Source organism: Synchiropus splendidus, chromosome 16 (genome assembly GCF_027744825.2).
Source record: "Synchiropus splendidus isolate RoL2022-P1 chromosome 16, RoL_Sspl_1.0, whole genome shotgun sequence".
Classification (NCBI taxonomy): domain Eukaryota; kingdom Metazoa; phylum Chordata; class Actinopteri; order Syngnathiformes; family Callionymidae; genus Synchiropus; species Synchiropus splendidus.
Window position 1 is genome coordinate 8,493,618 of NC_071349.1, and position 22,709 is coordinate 8,516,326.

General features: G+C 46.4%; 3 protein-coding genes across 3 annotated transcripts; 1 reads left to right on the top strand and 2 right to left on the bottom strand.

The window, feature by feature from the left end:
• Nucleotides 1-322: 322 nt before the first annotated feature.
• msl2a (MSL complex subunit 2a) lies at nucleotides 323-5,503 on the top strand. Its single transcript, XM_053845243.1, has 3 exons — nucleotides 323-1,205; nucleotides 3,103-4,454; nucleotides 4,750-5,503. The coding sequence occupies exons 1-3, from the start codon at nucleotides 1,064-1,066 to the stop codon at nucleotides 5,050-5,052; spliced, it is 1,797 nt and encodes a 598-aa protein (XP_053701218.1). The 5' UTR covers nucleotides 323-1,063; the 3' UTR covers nucleotides 5,053-5,503.
• An 813-nt stretch (nucleotides 5,504-6,316) lies between these two features.
• Nucleotides 6,317-14,635, bottom strand: LOC128747553 (tumor necrosis factor ligand superfamily member 10-like). Its single transcript, XM_053845499.1, has 6 exons — nucleotides 12,901-14,635; nucleotides 10,173-10,316; nucleotides 8,594-8,627; nucleotides 8,417-8,521; nucleotides 7,056-7,315; nucleotides 6,317-6,993 (listed from the first exon to the last, which is right to left on the bottom strand). Exons 1-6 carry the CDS (start codon nucleotides 13,012-13,014, stop codon nucleotides 6,784-6,786), a joined length of 867 nt encoding a protein of 288 aa, XP_053701474.1. The 5' UTR covers nucleotides 13,015-14,635; the 3' UTR covers nucleotides 6,317-6,783.
• Nucleotides 14,636-17,821: 3,186 nt separating this feature from the next.
• Nucleotides 17,822-22,488, bottom strand: LOC128747382 (neutral cholesterol ester hydrolase 1-like). The gene is made up of 5 exons (XM_053845244.1): nucleotides 22,345-22,488; nucleotides 19,646-19,865; nucleotides 19,508-19,577; nucleotides 19,013-19,181; nucleotides 17,822-18,932 (listed from the first exon to the last, which is right to left on the bottom strand). Exons 1-5 carry the CDS (start codon nucleotides 22,480-22,482, stop codon nucleotides 18,324-18,326), a joined length of 1,206 nt encoding a protein of 401 aa, XP_053701219.1. The 5' UTR covers nucleotides 22,483-22,488; the 3' UTR covers nucleotides 17,822-18,323.
• Between the last annotated feature and the right edge of the window lie 221 nt (nucleotides 22,489-22,709).

The window sequence follows — 22,709 nt, forward strand, 5'->3', positions numbered from 1 at the left end:
GAAAAGTCTCTTCTACGGAAACCCTCTTGTTATTTGGGTTTCAACATGTAATTATGAAAAGTCAAATCGTTCAAGGCTTTCAAAGTAGTAAGTAGATTTTAGTCTCGAATCAAGTTGAAGAAACGCAAATATAAATTTAGTTTTCAATACTAACAGTGTCTGTCTACAATTTGTTCACATCTATGCATCGTTATCTGTGAAAACATTCACTACAATGCATGAAAGGTGGATCCTTTCGTCGGTAACCACGGCGACAGGATGAAGTCTCGCGAGACTCTCTCGCGCCCTTTGGTAACCACAGCAACTGACGGGACATCTCGCGTGAGGATCTCGTCTGCCGTGAGGGTTTGACGCGAGGATTGGTTCTGTGGTAAAAAGGCTACTTCGCTATGAATCGCTCGCCTCTGACGAAGTACTGCAATAAAACATATCCACATAGCAAGTGTACATTTCCCTGGCGACATAACCCTCAGGTGCGCGGGCTATGAGCCAGCTTTCGGGTTGTTTGCTCCTAGTGAACCTTCGAAAGAGATGCTAATGCTAACTGCTTAGCTTTGTTTACATGGTTCGCGCGCCTGGGATCCGCGATCTGAACTTTTAAGATTCGCTGCAGCTCGCCTGGTGTTTCGGCGTCGGCGCGGGGAACTAGTTCACGGCTGAATGGATTATTTATCCCGCGACGGTCGATGTTCAGTGGAACCGTTTGGCTGGTGCCGCAAGCTAACGTTAGCCACCTAGTGCTAACTCTTGATAATGGACCGCTGTCGGAATAATGTGAGCGATTATCCGCGCAGACTGAAGCATTGAAGCGCCTTGTGGCTGAAACACACCGCCTGCTGCGGCTGTCTTCGCTAGACACCTGCCGGGTTTTGTCGTGTTCCGTGTGTGGGCTCTTCTTTTTTTTTTTCACCTGTGATATTGTTTATTGTGGCGCGTTGACAGGTTATCGAACCGATCGTTTCCCCTGCCGGGTGTTTTGAAACGTTGCGCACCGTCGCTGAGACGCCAGCATAGTCTGGATCTAAACAAGCGGTAGAAGCCGGAGACTGCGGAGCACAGCGCTATGAACCCGGTCAATGCAACCGCCCTGTATGTGTCCGCCAGTCGGGCTGTGCTGCAGTGTGACCCGCGGCAGCCGCACACCTTCTCTGACATGTACTCGCTGCTGCCCTACTTCCGCCAGTCCCTCGCATGCCTCGTCTGTGGTGAGTACATCTGTATGTTACTATGGCACTTGTGTATGTTGTCTACTGCATGAACCGGAAGGAGGATGAAAGTACACCACCAGTCCAAAGTTTGGACCCATCCATTTCTGCATTATTATTATTGTTACTTTCCACTGTGAATATACATCCCAGAGATACCAAATGTATGAAACAGGATATATGGAATTACGTAGCAAAGAAAGATGCTGTAGATTTTAGGTGACTGATGGTAGCCACCATTACTTTGTTGACACTCTTCCATGATGTAGTCACCTGCTGGAAGACCATTTGACAACCTCATGAAGCCAAAACGCCGAGAGAGTTCAAAGCAAAGGGCGGCTTTGATGAAGAATCTCAAATACAAAACATGTTTTGAGTCATTTTGTTCACTACATAATTCCATATTTGTCAACATGTGTGCACATCATGTGCCGACAGGTCAACAAATCATTAAGTCATGACCAGTCAACTGTCAATGTGGTTCTAATTTAACTCATAACTAGTGTTTATGGCAATTTACATAGATTTTTTTTCCGTTTTCTAGTGACTGTTTAAATACAATAATCACATGAGTCTGTGTCTTCATCAACCTGACTGCATCAAATAGTTAGTGACTAGTCCTAGTTGTGAGTTGCAGAGTGGTAAACACCAGATGGAATTCACATCTTTCCTGTTGTGGTGAAGCTGTGTGGAATGATCGATATGATTTTAATTAAAAGCACAAACACCATCTGAAGATGAAGAGGGAAAAATGATTGCAGATAGCAAAGTTACATCGCTCCATTTTAATGCATTTATTTGTAGATAAGAACAGAATGAATTGAAAATAATGCTTTATGCCTGAATTGTTTAGTTGCTCAGTTTTTCACCCAAACACAAGTTTATTGAAGAATGGACCATGGTTGTTGTAAACAACATGATTCTATTTGAAATTAAAATCATTCATCCAAGTGTGTTGACAATGAGACGTTTTTTTAATGTGAAAAAGGCAATAGAAAGTGTTGCACGGACATTCAGCTTGACTGCTGAGTTTGAGTGACTGTGATCACAAAAGCCTGTGAGGACTGAGGAGCGTCTGCATCTGAGCGTCATCCCTCGCTGTGATTCACACTGACATGCCTAACTCTGATGCGGCTCCTTCAATCTTGCAAAGTGATGTAGATGCATTGATCAAGTAGAGTAGAAGCCTGAAACGATTTGTCTTCATTTCGGTCGATATTGACACCCAGATCTGGTTTCCTGGGCAACAGAGGCGACGTAGCCGGACTGAAGTTGTTTGCACCGGCGCTACTGTCTTTGGCCAGGAGGGGGCGGTAGATCCTCGTATGCATTAGTTGAGAGCAGCGGTTCACAACTGGCATCTCATTGACGAGCCGTGGCTCAAATTAAGACGTAAAAAGTGCTTTATTTGAATATGTTTAATGACAAAAATATGGCTCTTAAATACCTGCATAATAAACAGACTCGCACTTTCAAACATATCAGTTACAGTTACGTACTGAAAACATCATAAACTCAAATATTTGTTGGAAAAAAAAAGCCTGTTACATTGACAGTAAAATCCTCACAACGGTACCACAGCACATGGTTTGGTACCATTCACTCTAGTTAGCTGCTCTAGTCTTGAGCAGATGCACTGTTAAAGGAAGCGGTTATTAATAAAACAGTGGCAGCCACTGATGTCTGCCAGCTTCGATGTTGAGTCTTGTCTTTGCATGTTTACGTAGCATCACTTGAGCCTGTCGCTGATGCGTGTGATCCTTCATTGAATCAGCGCCGTCTTCTTTTCATTTCACCAGTGTCTTTTCCCTCTCTGGTCTAAGTCTTTCCCGATGTCTCAGCCTTTGAGGACGCAGCTCCATGTGGCATTAACTACAGCCTGCTGTTTGTGTTTCAGGCAAACTACTTCAAGATCCGATTTCGACAACTCACCCTGAGTGCGAGCACTACGTGTGTTTGGCCTGTAAGGGCCAGAAGATGAGGATCAGGACTTCTTGTAACAGATGTAAGGACTACTCCAGCTTCCAGGAGAACAAGCAGCTCTCTCTGTTGGTGCAGTGCTACAGGAAGCTCTGCCTCTTCGTCACCCACTCGCCTCTGCTGCAGTCCATCAGCAGCCAGGTGGACGGCAGCCCCGAGGTCCTGGCTCTGCTGGAGGAGGTGCTGGTCTCGTATGGAGATGAGATGGAGACGGAGGACCAGGAGGAAGCCGCTGAGCCAGAGTCTTCTGCCCCCACGGAGCCACCGTCAGAACATTCAGCACATGCTGCTTCCTCCGACCAGCCGTGCACCAACGGACCCCGGGATTGCAACGGAGAAGTGCTTGATGACCTGGACCCTTCCTCTCCGGAGCTGGAGGTGTGTGAGCTGGTAGAGGAGCAGACGCAGCGGGAGCTCTCTGTTCCAGCTTCTGGTTTGGAAGTGGACCTGGCCGCTCGACCTCTAGCCCAAGCTCCAGTCTGTTCACTCAGGGATGGTGACTCCAACAGCAGGGGGCTGGAGGAGGGCGAGGTGTTGCTCCTCAGCGTGGAGGAGGTCTTACAAACTCTGGACCCGATTCAGCCCAGTGGAGATGTTGCTCATCTCCAGTTAGACCGGACACATGCGCACATTGCCCTGGACAAACCTCACACTGAGATGTTCATCCAGCTGGACGCTGCTCACAATTACTCTCAAGTCCAGAAGGACAGGACTCACGTCGTGGTCGGCCACGGTGGTCTCTCCAACTCGTCTTCATTAGATCCTGCTGCCTCCTTCTCCTCCTCCCCTCCTGTCCGTCTCAACCGCAAGCGCTCGCGCTCGGAGAGCGACCGAGAGAAGGTGGTCCCCCTTCCTATAGGCTCCATCCTGAACGGCCCCACCCCACACGTAGACACTCCCAACTCCTCTGACATGCCACACACTCCTCTCCCTCCCTCCTTAAACTTGCCTTCACACACGTTCTTGTCCTTCTCTAATGGGGCGCCCCCCAAGTCCAACCGCGCTGCTGTGAACCACTGCAAGGGCCCTCGGAAGAGCGTCGACCCCAAGAAGCCGCACACGAAGGCCCGCAGCGGTGCAGGCGCGAAGAGCAAAGAGCGGAGCAAAGACCCGCGGCTGACGCCGGGCTGCCCGGTCGCTTCGCCGCCCGTCAGACCGCCGTACAAGAAGCCGGTGGAGAAGAAGGGCTGCAAGTGTGGCAGGGCCACTCAGAATCCATCGGTGCTGACGTGCCGCGGCCAGCGCTGCCCCTGCTACTCCAACCGCAAGGTGAGTGCAGCTTAGAATAGAAGTCAATTCAGAGTCGAGGGAACTGAAATATCCACATTCATCCCACCACACTGAAGCATGAACCCAGTTTCCTGACGCCTGAAAGAGAATTTTTCCACTCCACTATGCTTTACTGAAAAATCCTCATGCTGTTACAGTGATGAGCAGCCGTGTGGTTTCCTCTGGAGAGAAGCAGCTTATCCTATTTTTACATTATAGTGGTGCAGGAAAGTTTCGGCATCCGTCGGAGAAAGTGAGACACACTCCAATAGATTTTTTTGTTTTTCCTGCGCAGGCCTGTTTGGATTGTATCTGCAGAGGTTGCCAGAACTCCTACATGGCCAACGGCGAGAAGAAGCTGGAGGCCTTCGCCGTGCCGGAGAAAGCCTTGGAGCAGACGCGGCTGACCCTGGGCATCAACCTCACCAGCATCACGGCAGCTGCAGCGCTACGAAACCCAGCAACGACCAGCATCCGCACCAACACCCTGCTCAACGTTGCCACGGCGACGGGGACCCCCGTGACCACAGCCTTCCTCACGGCCAGCCCGCCTCAAGAGTCGAACTTTGAGGACAGTCTGGAGCTGCTGATCGGATGAGAGGCGGCTGCGCGCGGTCGCGGTGATTGAATGTGATGGCTGACGGTTGGCGACCCGCGCCTTGCTCCTGGAGTCCACGGCAGCTACAGTTCTGTCCCCTAACCTGCTCCAGACCAGGCCTAATCGTGAGACTGGCGAGGCCGTGCCAAAGCCTCCTGTGTCCTGTGCCTGTGGAGGTTGTTGGGCTCCTTTTAACATTCCTAGCATCATGTCGGTCTCTGAGTCACAGAACAGCTGCAGTCAGGTCACGATCAGCAGATGTGTCCCTCCTCCTGTCCGTGTGTGTGTATGTTTAAAATGTATGTTTCCGTTTTTGGGCATTACTTGAACCCTCAATAGCTCTAGACTTGTTTTTTTTTTTTTTAAATCGTTTGAGGACTTTCGCTGAAACATTCACTGCCATAATATTACAACATTAATTAAAAGATAGTTTTTTACTTTTTCACTTTCGTGTCTCATTGTGTGGCTATAAAGGACGGCTCAATACCAAAACCCAGGACAGGTGACCGAGTCTGAGAAAAGCCACGGCAGACGTGTGCTAGGCATTTGCTGCAGCAGTTACTGATACTGAAATTGAGTGCCTGGCTGGAGATCAAGTCTGGCCGTGAAGCATGAGTCGGCAGACACGCTGTAGCTGTTCATGCTGTGACTCATGAAGTCAACAGCACAACTGTGTCAGAGGTGGGCACCATCTTGAAGTGATGTGTCCAAAACACTAGTGTATCTGAACCCATCGGTCACTCGTGCTCCAGGAGTAGCTCGCAGTGTCACTCAGTTGGTGACCCCTGTTGACCTCTTGATGGGACTGAGAGGACTCAGAATGTAAACAAACATCATGTAAACAAAGGCTCCCCAGAAATCCAGACCACTATTAAAGGTGTGGAGTGTCAGTGTAGCCGCTCAGGTGTTTTCTTAAGGTGTGCAGGTTTATTTTCTACTTCTAAACACACAGTCTCACATTTGACAGGTCAGAGTCAGACTTTTGTGGGGAAGGTTCTGGTCCTGAAAACGTCCAAAAGTCAGTGTAAGTGTCTAAAGTCTGCTTCCCTAACACACCCTCACTCAAAATAATTGATTCTTCGTTTTTAACAAAAAAATGACAATAGAATTCACCACCATCTATTGACCAGCCAGCACCACTATTTTTGGTTTTTATTCATTTTTACCATAAATTACCAAGAGACTCGGATTTGGCTGCTAATTCCTGCTGAACGTGAGGGCTCACGAGAGTGGCGTGTTTTCATACTTTTTGTGCCATGCATTGCACAACTTGGACGCAAGATAGCGCTGTTGTCTTGAGTCTGGCGTGTCGTGTTTGACCTTAAACGACCTTGGATAATCCATTCTATTCCCAATTGAAGCGCACATAAGATGTGGAGGGGGGAAGGATCAGGTTCAGCAGGTTTTTGGGTCTCGGACGTCACGTGTCATGAGGACATCAGTGCAATATGACAATGATTCATCTTTATAACACAACACATTTAGAATACACACAGCAAACACACTCACGTGTCATATAAATAAACTGCCCAGGAGCAACAGGCACTATGAAGAAGAGGTGTAAACATCAATCATTTCGAGTGACAAGTCCCGCTCCTCAGTCTGAGACGCTCTGCTGGAGCTCAGCACCAGTCTGTAATACTGCTCTCTGTTGTGCAACTTAAGACTAAACCCTTCCTCAGTGCAGGAGACCCGACGAGCCCAGTTAGTCCAGCTCAGCTGTCCCACCTTCTATCCCACCAGGAAGGCTCCGTAGTAGCTGGCTCTGCCGTCCATCTCCATGGTGCTGGCGTTGCTGACCGTGACAAATAGGCGGTCGGCCGGATGCAGGAAGGCAGTGCCAGCTTGATACAACGAGAACAGGCCTGGTTCCGGACCTTTGGGCCAGCAGGCCGGCCGGGAGGATTTCATCAGGAGGATAGGATCTGGGTAGGAGCTCATCTGTCCAGCAAAGGCAGAGGAATGAAACACACTACACTACGAAATAACTCCAAAACACCAACCTTTTTATAGATGTATTGCACGAGCTGGGCTCCTTCCTGCTCCCGCGACTCCACAGCGCCCCCCTCCTCGTCCTCGTCAGGGTCCTGGGTGGACGTGAGTCTGAAGTAGGTCTGTGCGTAGATGTAGTAGAGCCCGGCGGTGGACACCAGCAGCTCCCCGCCGCGCAGCTCCATGTTGTGTAAGAAGGACATCCCTCGGCGGCCGTCCCACCCTCGGACCCGCTCCCCCAGGTACCCCTTGGCACCGCGTCCCCCGGCCACTGCACATGGGACCAGCGGTTAGTACGACTCCGACACGTATTGAACCTACAGTGCAGGCAAAACACGACACACTTGCTGCTTCACTCCTCCCTTCACTCTGGTTTCTCTGGTTATCTTCAGAGCTGCTTTTGAGACCTAATGTTCCTCAGGCTTGGAATTGCTCCACAGATCTGGTGGCAAACTCCTGCTTTGTCACAGCGAGGGAGCAGCAAACCAGCAGAGAAATCCAATTAAGGAAGCGGAACAGTCCGAATCTTCATCCGGTCCATTTCTCAGCCATTTCATTCTTCGTTCCTCCACAAGGCAGAACATGCAGCTGAGTCTCTGACAAGAGCTACTGATGGGAAATAAGTTCTAGTGCGAACTGTCACCCCTGCTTTCCATCGAGCGTGGAAAGTGCCTCGCATCCATCCATCCATCCATCCATCCATCCATAGTGGTCAGTGGTTCTTTCCCGCGCTACCAACCCTTGTTTGTTTCGTTCATTTGCGGGTTCATTCCTTCACTTGTGTGTCCATCTGTTTGTCACTTCGTACGTTCGGAAGTTTCTTTCAATGTCACGGTCACTCATCCCATCCGTCCATCTGATTTTGCTCATTTCGTTCATTCCCTTGAGAATTCCCTCACTCGTCCATTCATCCATCCGTCTGTCTGTCCGTTTGTTTTGCCCATCGTTCGTTCACTTTAAAGATTTCAGCTTTACACTGGAGAGGATGCTTCCTATTTGTGCTGACTCCTTGTCTGTGTCGGCCATTTTGAGCGACACACCCTCATCCTCACCTGGCAGCAGACTAGCTGTCCTTCAGCCATCGGAATCATCTCCAGACTACAAAGCCCCTGATCTGAAGCTAGCTGATGACTGCGTTGTAATTGTGTCCGCAGTTCCGGCAGTGTAGTCCTGGAAAGCTGCGGGTGAATCCACTAAACATTCCAGGTAAGACGAGAGCGCAGCACATCTGCTCGGCACGACAGGTCCGAGTGTGGGAAGCCCTCGGGCACATTCCTCCGCAGCAGAACTAATTGGCTGCGGCGGGTACTTCCAAGACATCATCTTTCTACTTAAGATTTCTAGTCTACCAAAATGTGTCTCTCCAACGCACCTTCTGAAACTGGCGGTTCTGCCGCGGAAAGGGCGGTCACATGGGCTGCAACCTTTGGCAGAGGGACCCCAGGGCTCATGGGGGGCGGAGCCCCCGTCAGCTTATCTAGGAAAACACAGAGGATGTTTTACGAGGCACACGGTACACTGTTCTTACGGACACAGCAGGTGTTCTCACTTCTCATCTCCCGCTGGAATCTCTCCGCCATCGTCTGAAAGATAAGCAGACACATGCTCAGATGAGGACAGCAGTCACTTCACTGTCAAGAGTGAGCCGGCGTTTGTCATGTTTTACAATGTTAAAGGGTCAGTGGAGCAACAGGAAGCCTTCTGCACTTCCTTTTAATGTACTTTTGTATCATCTGCTGCTCTTTAAGTATATGTGTATGTTGACTGCTGTTATTAAAGTTGACAGAGAACTCTCCTCCAATGGATGGAGATCACATAAGTCCCGTCGATAAACTGCTGAAAGACAAAACCATACCAAACCAAGTCTCGCCTTGACAACAAACGTAACTTTTCTCTTTCTTTGTGAACTGGTAGGTCATGTCCATCCATCCAATCCCAGTGGCACTTGTTTGGTTTTACTTCTGACAGACACATGAAGGTGCTTTGTGTTGACTTTGGGTCAGTTGGGTTGTGTTTTATAAACGTTCGAAAAGCTTCCCTTGAGCTCACAGAGGGCTGGAAATGAGCTTAGCACACTCCCGTCCCTGTCTGATTCATTGTGACTATAAATCGTCCGGACGACCTCACTCTGGGCGCTTCCATATTTCCAAGAAATGGAAGGTCCAGCTGCAGCTTGGGCATTTCCCTCATGACATTGGAGGGGTTCCTCCATGCTTATCTGACCAGTGGCCTATAGGTTTGCGAATGGCTACAACATCATGATGTTTCCCGGGAAAACAAAGCAGTCATTCGATCAGAGATGATGCAGGTTAATAGGCGCTATAGGAGTTAGCCATAACCCGGATCTCGCCAGGATTGGAGGCCATTTTTGTCTGCAGTGGGATGATATAGCGAAAACTGCTGACTTGCAGTTCAGAGGGCGACCGATCTAATAAAACGACCGCTGGTGAAACTGGGGTAAGCTGTCCCACAACAGGAGGCCAAATTCCCATGTCTACACCTTTGGCACGGGTCCAAATACCTGGATGGCCCAATCACACCAGTCATTTCGCTGTGGCATAAAAGCGGCCTTTGATCTAAACCACTCAGCTCGACTCAGACTTGAGTCAATATGAGCCCTTCACACCTTGTATCTGACCTATCAAAGTAAACCAGCATGACTGGGCCAGACAGCAGAGAGTCATGAAAACACCACTCCTCGAGTGCGTTCAGTTTTCTCTCAGGGTCTCTCAACAAATATCATCCATATTCCATGAACAATCCCATCATAGTTCCGTTCGTTTTGATCAAGCTCAACTCAGGTCCATAGACTCTCTTGAAGTGATGAGCTTTCTTTTTATTGAGCAGCGCTGTTGCACCACGTGCCCTTTGTCCACAGAATACGTGCCGCTGCCTCCGTCACCGCCGTTCAGTCATGTGACTGCTCCTTTAGTGACCTATAAATGTGGACATGGGAGTCCTTTAAGGTCAGCCCTTTAGACTGGCCTTCATCGCAGCTTTGAGTGTCTCACGGATGAAATAGCTCCACTTATCTTGAGGCTGCCTTCGGGTGGTGAATATTAAAATCGATAACTACAGATGCAACCGGAAACAGCAGCTAAAAACAATGGATTAAATGCATCAGGAACCTTTTCTATGTGGTAGTGGAGCTGTTGCGTGACTTGCCAGCAGGGGTCTCTCTGCTTCTCCTCAGCCACTGCATTTTCGTACCGGGGACGAAGATGTGCGTTTATCAAACAAGACACGCTGCTATGGGAGAAATCTTCCCGCATCTGTGAACACAGTAGAACAGCGATAGAGTGGTTAGTCACAACCTTGCAGACTCATGTTAGCCCAGCTAGCTGGGACTCATGCCGCGTATGTGAATTAATTCGCGTTTAAAACACCCTGTTATTTATAACATGGACTGAGAAAATGGTCACCACATCTTCATTTGTTTTTCAAATGGAATTGGTTCTTGCACCACTTGACACCTCAACTGCTGTGTCCGTTTCAAAGAGGGTCAGAAGGGTCAGAGGAAACTGCTTTTATTTTGTTAACAAAAAGAAAAAACTCATACATTGCATTATATGCAAAGACAAGCTGCTGTTGTTTTTGTTCCATGCATGTTTGATAAAATATGAAATAGATTTCGGTCATGGTTTCTCATTTCACGGTGAGAGTGGGCCCCAAAGCCAGACCAGAACTTCTGACAAAAGCAAAGAAAGGTTTCTAAAGATTCATATGGGGAACGAACCGCCAAAAGCACACGACTTAGTTGAGGGTGCTAATGTTCAACAACGCTCATGCTGAAGATCATTTGACGTAAATTACAATAACCTTTTTATTGTATGTATGTATTTGGTCGCTAAGCAAAAGACGCGAAGGTCCAATTCTGTAATGTGTGTCAGCGGATGCAAAATTCAGGGCTTCACAGCAGCTGAGAAATAGTGGCTCGGCGACCACATCAACAATAAAAACATTGTAGATTCCAGCCCTTTAGCAAGAAATAGAGTGCAAAGAGCTGCGTGACACATGAAAAAAACTCAAAATAAAAACTTCAAGTGGACGTTGCTCCAACTAAAACAACACCTATCTACTGGTGGTTGCATTACTGTGTCAGGTGTGTCAAGCTCCATCACAAAAAGGGGTCAAAAATTTACAGATTTTTTTTGTGTGTAAAAAGCCTTACATTACATGAAGTATGCCTAATATTTTAATGTTAAATATAATTTTGAAATTACATTTTCCTCTGAAATACTTTTATACGTTTATGCGTTTATTGTCATGACACTTTGATATTGTTTCTCCAAGGATTCAGGAGCAAAGTTTGCTCTGATCTTCATGTACTGTTGGCACCAGAGGTGACTTCAGCTCATATATTCTATTCATCCCTCCACGGGTCTCTTGAGAGGGCCCCTTCGCCCGAGCGGCTGATTTGAATCCACAGGATCCTTTCTGAGCAGCTCTATCATTATTCTATCTTGCTGTGTGTACTGGAGTCCTGTCGTTCACGTCTTAGATGTTGATCTCTCAGCCGTGGCTGGACCACCGGGACGTGTCAAATGATATGAACATAAATAAAAAATGATGCACTCCAGAACTACAGTGAGGTAAAAATAACTTGACTTTGATTTTTTGGCACCTCCAACATGCCGTGTTCTTTCTTCGCAGCCCACAAAGCATCTTTGTGAGCCATAGCCTCGGACTGGACTCAGTTGCTTCCCCAAGCCCACAATCGATTCAGCGAGTGGAAGGAGTCACGGTTTGACTCTCGGAACATCGTCCTGACATCCGTAATTGAAGAGCAAACCACGGCGGCCGCCCCAAGTCCACAGCGGTCAGTGCTCACCAAAAGTGGTCAGGAGCTTGGGATCGCAGGCGTCAACAGCGACATGAGCGCTGAGGTCAGGCTCAACTGTTGAACTCAAAGACACAACTCTGTCATTGTGTCAGTGATGAGCACAGCAGAAAAGATCTGGAAATTTCCTTTCCTTTTTCTCCACCACTCCATTGTGTGGTTTTGGAACTCAACCAGGGTCGGACACAAGGTTTGTCCCTGCAGAAGCACTCCCAGCTACTGACCGCTGCAGACCAGGAACACACCACAGGGGGTGGACATTTCAGCCAGCTCTCCTGAGACACTGCAACGCTCTGAAAGTGTGCGTTGTCTCAACCAGCGTTTCAAAATAGTGGTGCTGTGGCTTGACCTCATTATCATCAGAACAACTCTCCGAGTCCTTGGATTCTTTTTTGTTATTGCGCCAGGCCCTCAGTCTGTTTATTGTCTGCTCATTGTACACACTTATTGTGGTCCAACATCTGGACCACCGTACACACCCTCTCGCTCACTTCTCCTCCGTCCCAAGCTTTTGGTTTTTTGATCTTGGCAGTGATGTCTTCTTCTGAATAAAAAAGAGACTTGTCAAAGCGAGAAATTGGTATATTACAGCTGCTGTGGTTGACATCCAGAGGAGGCGGGACCAACCCCGGTCATCCTCCAGCACATTTCCCGCTTATCAATGTCCGAATTTATGTTGCCTTTGGGTGTCACAACCCTTCTCTTCTCACTAGTTTCCTTTCCTGTAATTGTGTTTCGGTTATCTGCCTTCCCAACTTTCTCCTCTGTCATTGTGCAGTTGAATTCCTGCACGTTGAGCCACGCACCACACCTAGCAGCTCTCTTTATATTGAATATTTGGCAGGAATTCAATGAAAACATGAACAACCATAACTGAATCTCCTCATAAGGCAGGTTTGTGTTCATCAGCATTAGTGTGTGACTCAAATAAAGTGTTTGGAATTTTTAAAATGCTGTTGAAAATCAACCTGACAGGACGTGCTCATGTTTATATCTGGAAAGAAGCGTCATCTCACCGTGCTCAGGACCGTGTTGAAGTACAAGAAGCTGACAGCGATGGCAAGAGACTGTAGTAGAATGGCAACCAGGACGACGACCCACAGACACTGAGGGGAGGAAGAAGCTGCCATAACTCACTCAGACAAACACTTCCAAATGACCACAAATGAAGAAGTGGAAAAGACTCCCAGCAGGCAGGGCAAGTCAGATCAAGAACAGCAGCATTTCTGATCCACAGAGAGAGAGAGAGAAAGCAAGGGAAGCAGCGAGCGAGGGCGGGAGGGAAGGAGGGAGGGGGAAAGCAGAGCAAGAGTTTACATGTAGGTGGAGCAATCCGGGCCTCAACAGCCTCGACATGTCACTCTTATTAAATGAAAATAGTCATCGATCCAAAACCTGACAAAAGATTGTGCAAACGCCGCAGAGCTCAGTGGCCCTCGGTGAGAATGAGGAACTTCACCTCTGAGTAAACCGTGAGTCAGTAAAAAGGTCAATTGCTTCCACCTGGAGGGAGCCAGTCACTCTTTAAATGACGTGAGACTCATGAGGTTGGAGGTCAGATCACCATCGCTCTCACGAGGCACACAGCTATTTCCCTCACTCACCAAATGTTTGTCGTGCTTGTACGTCGTACTATCACACAACTAACACATGATATGAAGTACATAACATATGCTATAATGTGAGCAACACATGCTTTCGTTCTTTAGTGAGTCATTTGGTTCTTGGCCCTGATACTGTTACTCCTTTGGATACTATCATGTGATTCCTGGGTGGTATTACATGGATACCAGGTACTACTGTGTGGCATCACATGGGAGCCAAGTACTTCTACTGTAGAATCACAGTGAAGAAACAAGTAGAAACTTAGTAGTAACCCATCGGAGCCCAAAAATATTGAGAGATTCTTCGGTAGTATGCCATGGGAACTGAGTACTATCATGCCATTCATGGGTAGTATTACGTTGGAATATGCTAGTTCATAGAATGCAAAAGACAGCAGTGGACAGGGGCCATCTAGGGCCCCGACTGCAATAACTGCTAAAGCAAAGGGTTAGTGAATCCACTGGCCAACCATTGCTTCTGCCGGGTGGTCGCATCACTGCGAAGGAAACTCCTGAATAAGTACCATGGTTCTTGTTCCTCACACATAAACTTGGAGGACCAATGTTCACTCTGAGTCTCATCCATCCCACATCCTGACAGATCCAAGCAACAAAGTGATTAGTGGGTTTCAGCAGTGCTGTCATGGACCGATCCACGACGTGTACATTCTCTGAAAAGTCCCCTCGGAGCTCATGGTTCCATACAGAGGTATAAACAGACGATTCTTTCCGACTATTGTGCAACCATCCGCGGACTGCATGGGCCAGGTCAGCTGCAATTGTTAACGCTGGATTCACAGGGGGGTCTTCAATCTGCACAACATGACCTTGACTTCTTTTGTCTCTACCTCTCTCTCTCTCTCTGTGTAGCAGGTGCCGAGCGAATACACAGCTAGCTTAAGCATACATTAGTTTAATGTGTATGTGCGTGAGCATGGAAGCAGGAAATGAGGTTTAAATTTGTTTCCTTCGCTGATTAAAAATGAAAGAAACAAGGAAGAGAAGGTGATATGAGCTTCCGCTGGAGAGAGAATTCCCAGGCTTGTCAGAGAGCGGAAGGTAAAGCACGTTCGAAGCCTGAGGGTGGAAGACGACACCCTGAGAGACAGTCCCAAAGCATGCGTGTGTTTGTACTTAACGCTGAGCTTTTCACTTGTTCTAAACTGAAAAACAATCGCTTAAAGTCAAACTGCCTGGACACAGTCCGAGTCAAGCGCTTTATGGATGCAACATGTTCTTAAAAAATCTGGCTGTGTTATGAAATAGTTGTTGAAGTACTTTGGTCTTTAGAGGCTTTGATTTACAGTAACGCAACACAAGAACCAAGCCTCTTGATCATTGGCAGAATAACCACGTATGTGCTGGATCGGAATAAGTTCCCATCTTCGATCAAATTCCCTCCATCAAGTTTTAGGAATTGTCCACATCCTATCTTTTTGCCTTCACTGCAACTGTACTATGTTCGCACAGAACAGGAGTCACAAGCAAAACTATGTGAGCCATGAATTTTTTTTTTTCTCTCAAGCATTAAACATTACTCAACACTGTTACAACATGTAGGTCATTTTTTTAAATCACACCAATGGCATGTGAAACAGCATTAGGTCACTGGACCGGCCCAAATATTTCAGCCCACAAGTCTTGACATGACCACTGAAGGGAGGACAAAAGTCATCGCTCTGTAAGAGGTCAGTAGGTCAGTAACACTACGCCCATCTTACTTAACCCGCTGGAATCACTCACTTATTTAATCATGTTCGAGACGCTCAGGTGTGCAGGGATTGACTCAGGGAGTGACTCATGTCATGAATGATACAAGCATGGCGTGTGTTTTTAAAAGTATGGACTCTTGCTAATCCTGCACATGAAGTGGAATTTGGGGAGGGTGACTTCCAAACTACCAAGCAATAACAAAGATATTTGAATAACAGTTCAGTGCTGCTACGACAAGTCATCATAGTCGGCTGTAATAGACTACCAAACTAATCAGGGGTTCTTAACCTTTGTGATATTTGTCATTGAAAAGTCCAACCAGCAGTCGAAACAGCTGCAAGTCATGTTCATCAAATTTGCTAAATAAAAAATAAATACACTTCATTCTGACTGTTGAGAAAATTGTACTGTACATCATGAATAAATATAATAAAACGTCTAAATATCATAAAATATTTTCATAAACAAACTCTAAGTAAAGTGTAAATGAAAGTATCGCAATAAAAGTTTCTAAATAATTTTAATTTTAAAAACTGCTCCAAAGTGCTTTCATGAACAGTTTTTAATGTTAGGGGTGCCATCACGTTCTGTATTTCTTTTTCTTTTTTAGAACTTCTCCATAGTTGTTAACTATCACAAATTTGAAGCTATTAAGTCGATTCATTGACACACTAGCGTCACCATATGTGGCAAGTGTATTAAAACTGAACGTCTCAGGGCCCAGAGGTGTCAGAGAAAAAAGCTTTAAGCTACTCTCTAGGGGGCGCTCACGGCCCAACCATGCCTTGGCCCTACGGTTAAGAATCACTGCATCAGTTGACCAGTTGTGTTGTCTTAGCAGAAGCCACAGTTAGAGGACAAAGGAATGGCCATCGTGACTCCAAAACATGGGAACGTTTCACTCATACCTAACTTTGAGCAACTAAAATACAATTGTAAAATTTCAAAACAGAAATAACACGATAATGCCGGCAACAATTTACATGGATTTATGTTTATTTGTATTCAATTCAGACCAGTCAGTTAACCATTCAGGTCGTCTGTGACTAGTCGACAACCAAAATACCTGGCTGTCAGTTGCAGCCCTACTTCAGTGTATGCCAAGTGGATATTGGTGTCGGATGCCAAGACAACAATTCCAAGGCGTGGCATTAGAGCGAGAGTCTTCAACTATTACACAACTTGTACTAAACCCAGCAAACAACTTCAACAATCTCAGCTGACAGCATGACGTCAGAAGGGGGGAGCAGCACATCAACAAAGCAACAGTGACCATGAGGCTCATTCATTATTATGTAATAGTAACATCATTTTTTTTCATCATTTGTCATTTCCAGAAAGTTCAATTTTGGTCCCCCAGTGTGTGTTTATCAAGTTACTCAGTGGTGGAAACAAATACGACTTCTGTTCACAAACATGGAACAATGAAAACAAACTTGACACTCACCAGAGATGCTTCGTCTTATCTATCTATCTATCTATCTATCTATCTATCTGTCTATCTATCTATCTGTCTATCTATCTGTCCGCCCTTCCGTCCGTCTGTGCGTCTGTCTATCTATCTATCTATCTATCTATCCGTTCATCCGTCCGTCATCTATCTATCTATCTATCTATCTATCATTCATCCATCCGTCCATCTATCTATCTATCTATCTATCTATCTATCTATCTATCTATCTATCTATCTATCTATCTATCCATCTTTCATCTATCAATCTATCTATCTATCATCCATCCATCCATCTATCTATCTATCTATCTATCTATCTATCTATCTGTCCGTCCGTCCGTCCGTCCGTCTATCTATCCATCTTTCATCTATCAATTTATCTATCTATCATCTATCTGTCAGTCTGTCCGTCCGTCCGTCCGTCTATCTTTCATCTATCAACCTGTCTATCTACCATCCATCTATCTATCAGTCTGTCCGTCTGTTGTCTATCTATCTTTCATCTATCAATCTGTCTATCTACCATCCATCTATCTATCAGTCTGTCTGTCTGTTGTCTATCTATCTATCTATCTATCTATCATCCATCTATCTATCTGTCCGTCCGTCCGTCCGTCCGTCGTCTATCTATCCATCTTTCATCTATCAATCTATCGATCTATCATCCATCCATCTATCTATCTATCTATCTATCATCCATCTATCTATCTATCAGTCTGTCCGTCCGTTGTCTATCTATCTATCTATCTGTCTGTCTGTCTGTCTGTCTGTCGATCGATCACGTCAGCATTGGTGATAGAAATTTAGGAAGAAATTCATAAATTTTCACTGGACGCGTCATAATTTAGATACAGTGAATGTTGGTCGGTGTTTGTGACGCTGTTCAACGCTGCTGCGATAGGTTTTTCACCGCATGCTGATGATGCACCAGCTAATAAATCACGCTGTGCTCATCTGCACCCCCGTGTGGTCGGTGGGTGTATGTGACTTGTTTCGGGAGAGTGGATTTAAATAATCTACCATCTTGCGGATATAAAAGTACGATCGCAAGATGTAAAGCGTATATATATATATATATATATATATATATATATATATATATATATATATAAGAGTCAAAAATAACAAAACAATGTAGTATCACTTGATCGCAGCCCAGAACCAGAATGAAAACACATTAAAATCTTTTAATATTTCCGGTCATACAGTGTCAAGAGCTCATCATGAAGTGCCACTGAAATTACAATTGAAGTCTATGAAATAAAAGATTGGCCTGTGTTTTGTGATTTTGCCTGCCATATGTCGTCACTCGACTATGCGATCCTGGCCTGAAGCAGGTGCTCAGAAGGATACACAGAATGATGAAGTTTACCATTCCAAACTCTAGAGACCCTCAGGATAAAACTTTTAAACACACATTTTCATGTGTAAAATCGTAGTTTACACAATCTAACAGACAAACAGGCCAGACGGTTGGTAGAAGCTGACAACACTGACTTTCTTTGGCAACTAGCTGGAGTGTTCTTCAGATCTGAGTTCAGCTTCTGTTATGATCTGGTGAATTTGAGGGGTTTTAGTGGCGTCTGCAGGGCTGATCTGTCAACTGATGAGGAAAATAACGTTCCATGGTGACGTGGACAAACTGAAGCTCTGGAGAAGCACAGACTTTCTACAGGTTGTTCTGCAGCCAGGTGATGTAGCTCTTCTCTGCTCTCTTTCCTACATCAAAGGACATGGCGTCTCTGACAAAACACAAGCAACCATGGAACCCGTCTTCCAAATATTCAGAGGTGACGGTGACGCCGGCGTCCTGCAGGCGGCGAGCATACATGAGCCCATCGTCCCTCAGGACATCGTGCTCGGCCGTCAGGATGTACGCCCGAGGTGTTTTCGCCAGAACCTCGGAGCTAGCCAGCAGTGGCGAGGCCCGCACGTCCAGCAGGGCCGGGACTTCCTTCAGCAGAGAGCTCTTCTGCACTCTGACGGTCTTGTGGTTCTTCTTGAACTTGGCAGGCAGGAGAGAGGCCCAATCCACCCGAGCCCACATCTCCGGCGGGACCTTGTCAGCGGCGCTGTGGTGGTTCTTCATCGCCGCCTGCTGCTCGGAGACACCCGCGCCCAGATACTGCAGCCAAAATTTGATCATGGTCGAACGGTAAAGAGGGGGGACATAATGGCTGTCCAGGTAGGAGGGCGTGTTGAAATCCAGAGCCTGGAGGGCCGGGTAGACCAGCGCCTGGAGTCTGAATTTCACCGTCACAGTGTCGTCCTGAGAAATCTGCAGCGACACAAAGGCACTCCCCATGACTCAACTGTTACACGTGAGATTCAAACAGTAGATTTTCCTTTAACGTGTACCTCCTGAGCCACCGCGGCAGCAAGGTTCCCTCCAGCGCTGTCCCCGGCCACGCCCACACGATCGGGGTCAATCGAGTACTGAGCTAAAACTTCATGAGACAGAAGGTGCTTGGCAACAGCGAGGCAGTCCAAGTACGGCTCCGGAAAGACGACTGGATACAGGCGATAACTGCGGGAAGAGTTTACACTCGTGGGCATTTTTACTTGGACTCTCTCTCTGTGACTTGATAACTCGTGGAGTCTTCACTAACTGTGGTTGGAAAACAAATATTTTTGATCGCTGTGTTTGCCAAGAGTACTTTGAAGTTTTGACTAACCATCAAAACATTGGCAGGACGTTCCAATTCTTTGAAATTGCCGTCCATACAGTTAAAAAAAATCAATGCATGTCTCTTCAATTCTGAGCTCATGGCTCCCCATTGTACGTGTCATAACACCCATAACAATAACAAAATGTGTCTTGTTGTTGGATGAAAACAGAGTGTTTACACTCACTCTACAGAGACCACCACAGCGTTGAGCTCGTACGACATGGTCTGGCAGAGGTTGTTGTATGCGCCACTCTCTGAGCACAGCAGGACGAGCATGTCACAGTAAATCCAACTCTTGCTTATAATTGTATTGAATACTTACTGGTACTGGAAACAGCCCAACCTCCCCCGTGGAAGAACATCACGGCCCTCCTCAGGTGACCCTCCCCTCCGCCGAGAGGTTCGTAGACTCGCACCGGGACGCCGGCTAAAGTGATGTCACTGAATTTCAATCCAGGCCGCGCGTTTGTGTCCGTAGGCACAAGGTGATTCAATAGAGTGGTATCAACACTGATCAAGCCCAGCCACTTGCTCATTGACTCCTGAGAAGACAGTAGTTAGAAAGATCAGAGAGCTGAAGCTGGACAGACTCCACAGCTCCTCCCAGTTCATCTTTTTATTTATGTTTGCGTGAAACAGACGAACTGCCGTGCTAAAACAGGATAGATATACTTGTGTATGGTGAAATTCAATGAATTAATTGCCAGTGAAAATGAAACTTGCTGATGTTCTAAAGCAGTTACAGATGTCTGCTGTTTGTCGTATGGCACCGTCGAAGCGTACAGTGAACATATAGGTGGCCAAACCAATGAGCCACAATGCTAGTAACCGCGCTCGTCGTGTTAGTCAATATATTGTGGTGAAAAGTGCTTGTCCCGGACTTGTAAGGCATTCTTTGTGCTTAGCGTGGGTGGGACTACCACGGCTTGGATGCGAGCCGATGAGATGAAGATGACAGTTTTCAGCATGTTTGCATTCCAGCCGGACAAGTGAGGGAGACGGACCTGACGACGGCTGGATCTTACAGATTTACTTCTCATAACTCAAAGATAGCAGCTTGTTGTTCCAACTTCCCCCTTTGCTTCATTCTGAAACGTGCAGTCGAAATAAAGTTTTGTAATCTGGGTCCGTCGGTCTTGCAGCTGGATCCTGCCTCTCCTCACTGGCTGCATGACGGAGTTCCACCTCTGATGTTGAATGACAGAGGCTTCTAGAGTTGCCTTTGCACGTATCAGCTGGACAGTGCTGTGTATATTGCCATCTGTGATTACATTTTTCGATGTTTCGCCACAGTCTTTCCTCATAAACAAACGTGGGAAGTGCCGCGGGACCAGAGACGCGGCGGTACAACATCCTGCAATTACACTCATTCACCTGTGGCGTCGCCAAAAACAAATATTCTCATCTAACATACAGCTGCTTTAATATCGCCCATCACCAGTCAAAGTCTCTTGAAAACATTGCATCACATATTTAAGGCTTTAAATATAAATCTACATCACATTTAAAATGCTATTTCATTCCTCACTGTCTGTTCTTTTTATCATGAAGCGTTAAAGAGCAATGTGTCAACAAACTGTTGGCCGAGAGCTCAGCTCTAAACCACGGTGCCACAGTGGTAAATTTAACTGTCATTTCCCAGTTGGGGGTCAATAAAGTAGCTCTAACCATGAGAGCAATGATTCAACCTCTTCATTGACGGAAATTTTGCAAAATAATTCACGTTCATCAAATACAAGTGCAATACTTTGATCCAGATGTTGTAAGTAGCCGGTAAGAGCTGGCTCCAAGTAAGTTAAGGCACGGAAAGAAAAGACAACCTCCAGCGCTGTTGAAAACATGATGGTTTTCCTGAAAAGGTTCCACTTTTATACCCAGTGAATGGAGTGAGAGTAAATATACATTTTGCTCAGCCCAGGACTCAGACAGTGTTTAAAGGTTTGACATGCATGATCGAGAAAAACAAGATATCTGGAAGGAAAGTTGAAGGTGCAGCCCCTGACTGACCTTTGGTCCTGAACTTCACACACCCATGGATGCTCAATTTCCTCTTTTAATGATCAACGCTCCAAATCTACTGTGTCACTAGGGTCCAGGGTCCATTTTTTTTTTTTTAATCTAACGGTTGCATCATCATTGAATTCAGTCAAAGTGCGTTTAACTAGTTACCTGGTTTCCTCTTAAAATTCAGTTATAAACATTGCCCTGACAGTCAAAAATGGGCCTATTAGACCCACAATTTGTCCAGAAACCTCATTATTTTTCATATTTTGTGACATGAAAAAAAGCATAAAATTAACTTGTTGTCCGCTCAAATACTTACCTGTCTAATACTAGCAACTGTGTAAGGTCTATCTCAAATAACTGTCGCCAGTCCTCACTAACACTTCAGTTTCCAAGCTTGTGCACTCTTCTTCGTTTGTCGTGGGAACATAACAGCGCCACCCACAGGCCTGAAATAACCACTACAACGCCCAGGATCAAGCGCTCGCTACATTCATGACCACACGAATAAAAAAAAAAAACTCACTTTATTATTATGACTATGTAACAACGAACTCTGCATGACTCAACATTAAATGTGTCCCAATATGATGTGGAGCTGCGATTCCAAAACAAGTGTGGACGTGCACGAAACGACGTAGCATCGGCGTCAAACGTCAAACTAACGGGCATGACGAAGTGCTCATCTGAAACCCTGTCATGTATTGCACCTACAGAAACCTGTTCTACCAGCTATAGGGCAGTGCCTGAGGGTGGCCGGAGGCGCATTCACGGAACCCCGGACTTCTGTTTACAGTAGCTTGCTCCAGTAACCCGGTGAAGTTGAGCAAATGTAATCACGTAAATGCATGTGCATGTTATGTAAGACTTAGAAACTCGCAGCAACAACTGAACTTCAGAATTTTGCGTTTGAATCTCTATGGACATGGCTCGCTCGGTTTTGTTTTGAACTTTGTACCCATATCCAGTACGTGACACACCATCGGAAGAGTGTTTCTAAATCACTGATGTTCTCACCACATGCCCGATGGTCCGTATTGAAGCGTCGATCATCATGAGTCTCCATGGCTCCTGGATGCCGACAGGTATCGGGGTGTAGAGGTAGTAAGCAGCTGACAGCGTCAGGAGGAGGAGGACCCCGCCGAGCTTCGCCATCCTGCAGACAAGCTGCGAGTGACTGGAGTGGGACGAGTCCGCTTGGTGCTTCACTGAGCGAGACAAGCGGCCTTCAAAATAAAAGCTTCCGAATACATTAACCAGTCAATGACACAAGTAACGCTTCGATTCGGGGAAGAAAATTCGGTTACATCAGTGTATTCATATACTCAGTCCAAACCAGATCCGATTTTTTAATATCATTCTGAAAATAGTTGCGCTCTGTC